The 5163-nt window shown below is 55.9% G+C and overlaps 1 protein-coding gene across 1 annotated transcript in view; it reads right to left on the reverse strand.

The window, feature by feature from the left end:
- TLL2 (tolloid like 2) overlaps positions 1-5163 on the reverse strand; it is a 147101-nt gene that overhangs the window by 6612 nt on the left and 135326 nt on the right. Inside the window, exons 17-19 of the mRNA XM_027775252.1 lie at positions 4396-4576; positions 3100-3225; positions 2255-2382 (exon numbers count right to left, since the gene is read on the reverse strand). Coding sequence (XP_027631053.1) covers positions 2255-2382; positions 3100-3225; positions 4396-4576 — 435 coding nt within the window. The remainder of the gene's footprint in view (positions 1-2254; positions 2383-3099; positions 3226-4395; positions 4577-5163) is intronic.

The following is a 5163-nucleotide window of genomic DNA, read 5'->3' on the forward strand; positions in this document are numbered from 1 at the left end:
GCCCCCTGCACGTGTGTGTGTGTGTGTGGGGGGGGGCTTTTTGTTATTATCGTGATTGATTTTCTTTGCTACAGGGTGCACATTCTTGCCGGGGGTGGTGAGGTAGAGAGAGAGCAAGCGAGCGAGAAAGAGAGAGCGAGAGCTCACTGCCCGGGGAGATGGCCACACCGCAATCCCATCTCCATTCTCCTCTCGAGATTTTGGCCGCGCGCGCGCACACACACAACACACACACACACACACACATCTGGTGTGTTTTTCAAGCTGCTGGGTTCAGGACTCAAACTGGGCAGTTGGCCACGTGGGATCCAGTCGCCCTAACCACCACACCACTGGCTGCCTCACTGTTCTCTTACCTTGTTCTCTTCCATTCTCCCTGAATCATGCGTCTGCAATTCATAGAACCACTTTTACTCATCTCCAGAGTCAGAAAACCACTCAAAATAAAAACGGCAAGTTTGTCTGTCTAGTGCACAACAAACGCTCCAGCAGCCAAGCGGGTTTGCTCCGTAATCCAGGATCTGGGAGTCCTTGGGAGCTGAAGGATGAGCCATGTGTGAAACACTCATCTCTGCTTTGGGACCAGCAGTTGGCGTAATGGCTATGTCTCTGGATTCCCATGTAGCCAACCACGGTTTGAGTCCTGGACCCGGTGGCTTAAACTTACACCGGGTGTGTGTGCATGCATGCCCAAGATCCTGAGAGGAGAATGGAGAAGGAATTGCAGTGTGGCCATCCCCCCAGGGGGTGATTTCTTGCCTTCTATCTCTGTCTCTGTCTTTCTGGCAAGTTCATGTGCCCTATAGCAAAAACCTCTCAAAAAAAAAAAAAAAAAAAAAGACTCATCTCTGCTTCGAAACAGCTGAGCACCTGTGCACACTACACTTCCTGTACATGGATGAACTTTAAAGACAGGCTTGGTTGGGGCTGGCAGGTGGTATGGTGATTAAAGTTCTGGACTCCTACATGGCTGACAGGGACACGAATCCTGGACCTGGCAGCTTGCTTTCTCACTTTTCTTTTCTCTCTCTGGTCAAATTAGAAAAAATAATAATGATAAAAATTAAATTTAAATTTACTTAATTAAAGTTAAATACACACTTTAGTTTAAAAGGAAAGGCTGGGAAAATCATTCCTGTTTTAATTCAGCAGAGAATTAGCATAAAGAATTTAGTCTCCTATTGCTAATGGGGGAAAAAAAAGGAAGTTTTAGAAGAGTATGAATAAGATTCTAGTTGGACAGTCTAAGAAAAAGACATATTCTGTGTTTTCTCCGTGCACAGGTGTGCATGATTACAGGTGCACCGAACACTTCTGAGAAGAGCCATGGGAGTGTTCAGAGTGGCCATTGCTGGATGGGAATGAGGGCTCTGGGCCTGCTGACTCCCCTGTCCAGCCTTCTGTACTGGCTACAGTTTTAAAATCTGAAGACTGTCTTGGGAAAATGAAAACTGGGCCAGCCTGTGGTGTGGTGGCTAAGGCGGCTGACTACATTGCTGACTACATGGTTTGAGTCCTGGACCCTGTGGTTTGAAACACGCTGGGTACACGTGTGTGCCCAAAATCCCCAAAGAGGGGACAGATGGAAGAGAAGGGACTGTGGCATGACCGTGCCCCGGGGGACGCTTTCTCACTTTCTGTCTCTGTCTTTCCGGTGAGCTACCACACCCTATAACAAAAATCTCTCTTAATGAGTGCACACAGCCTCTGACAAAGTTTTTACAAAAGAAGCAAGGGGCAGACAGGTGGCGTGGTGGTTAAGGTGCAGGACTCCCATGCGGCCGACTGTGGTTTGAGTCCCAGACCCAGCGTCTTGAAATTCACACTGGGCATGTGTGTGTGTATGCCCAAACTCCCCAGAGGAGAATGGAGAAGGGACTGCAGTGTGGCCATCCCCCCTGAGGGGTGTGATTTCTCACTTTCTGTCTCTGTCTCTCCAGTCAGCAGTTGCACCCTATACCAAAAATCTCTCTCTCAAAAAAAAAAAAAAAAAGAATTAGAAGAAAAGAAACAAAACAGTGAAAACTATGAACAGCAGCACTGAGACCTGCGGGGCAGCACCACTGAGGACCGGGTAATTCCTCTGTTACTGGGCACAACCGCCCCGGGCTCCATCAGCGCGGCCGTTTCTTGGTTAATTGAGCAGAGACCTGGAAACGCTGAGTCATGTCCCCCAGATGCAGAGCTAAAAGGTGGCAGAGACTCAAGCCCACGTCTGTCTGATCCCAAGGTCCAAACTACAGAAACCACTCACGAGTTTCACCCTGTGGCCGGCGGTGGAAGAGATGTTCCAGGTGCACTCCCTCAGTCTGGGGTACTTGTCGGGCCAGTCGGGGCTCGCCAGGGTCCCCTCCGCGCTGCTGATTCTGTGCACACAGCCGGCTGCGCATGGGGGGCACAGAGAGGGCATTTGCTTCTGGGCAGCCACGGAGGCATTCCAGGGGAGCCTCCCGCCCCCTCCTAGTGTCAGGGTCATTCTCAGTGTGGGGCGGGGTCCGCCAGCAGGGGTTCGAGGCCTCATTTGCACTGCTGACCTCTTTCCAGCGGCCCAGGATCCGGCTGGCTTCCTTGCTAAGGCTACTGCATTGTGGGTCTCAGTGCGAACTGGGCAGTTAGTTCTGGGCTAAGAGCACAGGCCCTGGGGCCAGGCGGACCTCAATTCCAGTCTTGGTTTTCCCACCTACACTTTGTGGGACCTTGCGCACGTGGGCAAGCCCTAGTGTTCATCCGCATCTGTAAGGCGTGCTGACTCATAGGGCGGAAGTGGGTTAATCGAGGCAGTGCCAGGTTAAAAAAGGCCCAGCCAAGGCTCAGTTCACACTGGCTACCCAAGATCTCCGTCACTCGGTGACCAACAATTTGGGTGCCCGCTAGAATTGCCTTCCTCTGTGCGGAGTGCTGGGGAAGCATTTCCACGCATCCTTACCTAGTCCTGCCCCTTTCCGAACAAGGAAGCAGGGGCACAGGGGGTGGAGCATTGCTCCAAGGAACCTGGCTGGAAGACCTGTGTCGTACCCCTGGGATGGCTCCTCCTCTCCCAGCCCCACCCCTCAGGACGCACAGGCACACGGAAGGGGGCGTGGCCCAGCCCAGCCTCACCCTCTTTGCAGTCCCGCGCGTTCTCGTGCAGCCGGTAGCCGGTCCTGCACCGGCACAGGTAGCTCCCGAGCGTGTTCACGCACTCGTGCTGGCAGCCGCCATTGTCCTTGGCGCACTCGTCCTTGTCTGGGGAGATCAACAGGCTCTGCTAGGAGGAACCTCCAACTTGAGAAAGGCCACTCGTGGCTCAAAACCCATGCCCCAAAACGGCCTTCTCCAGGGAGCCCTCCTGCCTGCCCCTCCTTCGTTGGGGTTATCTCCTTACTGGGGCAGGAGGGCTTTGACTCAGATTTGGTGGGCTTTCCTGGGCCTCTGTATGTGTGAAATTCTCATTGCTCCTGAAGCACTTTGTGTGTGTGCTAAGAGGGACAAAGGGACTCCGGAGAGAGCTACAGAGCAGCACTTGGGGTCTTCAAGTCTAAGTTGGAGTTTTCTATTCCAGGGAGAGTGAACACTGTGGGAGGTCGGAATGAGAAGAGAAGGGGGTGTGGGCTGCTGGCCCAGGGAGGCAGAGGGGGGATTACTGGATCAGAGTACAGAGCGTGTGCAGAGGAGTTGGCTCTGGCAGGGCAGGTGGGCCCAGATGGGAAAGGTGGGCCCAGGCAGGCCAGGTGGGCCCAGGCGGGGCAGGTGTGCATAGTCAGGACAGGTGGGCGCAGGCAGGCCAGGTGTGCACAGGACAGGTGGGCCCAGGCAGGCCAGATGGGGCCAGATGGGCCCAGGCGGGCCAGGTGTGCATAGTCAGGTCAGGTGGGCCTAGGCAGGGCAGGTGGGCATAGGAGCACTCACCACCTCTGCTAGGGGAAGAAGATGGCTCCGGCTACACCAGGTGGCCCAGGCAGGCCAGCATGGACACCGGGCTAAGGAGAGCAGGCCTTCCTATGGCCGCCCTGCTGACCTGAGGGCTCACGGCCGTTGACTTGAGAAGTGGGGTTCAATGTGCCACCACTGTGGACTGAAGTGTCCCCCCAACATTCAAGGAGGTATTTTGGGGAGCCACCTTGACTAGGAAGAGGCAAGAACGGGCCCTTTCCTTGAGCCTCCAGAGGGTGCATGGCCCTGCTGACACCTTGGCTCTGGCTCTGGCCCCAGAACCGTAAGAGGATAAGACTGTGTGGATTTGAGCCATTGGTCAGTCGTAATGTGTTACGGGAGCTCTAGGAAACTCAGATGTCCCCAACTAAATGCCCCAGGCCCAGGCCTGCCACCGCCATGGTGACATGCTGGAAGGAGATGGGCCAGGCGGGGAGGGGTGGCCAGGGACCCGAGCCAGCGCCTCCCCTCCCAACCGCACACCTGAGAAGAAGTGGGCCCGGAAGCCGCGTTTGGAGACCGTGTTGTCGGACTTGAACTCCACACGCAGGTTGTTGCTCTGGGAGGTGAGGACCTCGGGGGTCTCGGAGCCGCAGAACCTGCCGTGCAGTCTGGCGTCGGGGGACAGGCCGCTGCGCACCTCCACGAAGTCATACTTACAGACCTGCAAGGGAGCGTGGGGAGCGCCTGGGCCACACGCCCACCCAGTCCCAGCTGGGCCCCTTCTGAGCCCTACCCTGCCAGGTGGCCACTCGGGCTCAGCCAGGAACAGGAGAGGGTCCCCCACGTCCCCCATGCTGGTTATTAGAATAAGCCATGGGGGGCTTTGGGGGAGGCCATGGGGGACCCCTGGCTTCTAGCTGCAGCTCAGTGGCGGCGCCACTGCCCTCCCAACCCCTCTCAGCCCTGCTTTTACTTATCCGATGCACTGGGCCGCCACAGACTTGGCCCGACCCACGGCCCTGTTACTAGAAGCCAGAGAGGAGAGCGAGGGCAGAGCAAGAAGTGGGCGGGGAGGGAGGGTCTGCCAACCGCTGACACAGCCCCACTCTATGCTAGGTCCTCGGAGAAGTCATGGCGCATTTTTCTGGTTTTCTATGCGAAAAGGCTTCATGACTTTCCCGATGACCCAGTATCTGCACACACAAACCGGAGTTCAGGGAGGGAGGCCGTTGCCTAAAGTCGCACAGCTCGGTAGCAGTGGAGCCGGGACAGCCCACGCGGCCTGCTGTAGCCATGACTGCTGGGAAA

This window comes from Tupaia chinensis, unplaced genomic scaffold (genome assembly GCF_000334495.1).
Source record: "Tupaia chinensis unplaced genomic scaffold, TupChi_1.0 Scaffold000539_1, whole genome shotgun sequence".
Taxonomy (NCBI): domain Eukaryota; kingdom Metazoa; phylum Chordata; class Mammalia; order Scandentia; family Tupaiidae; genus Tupaia; species Tupaia belangeri.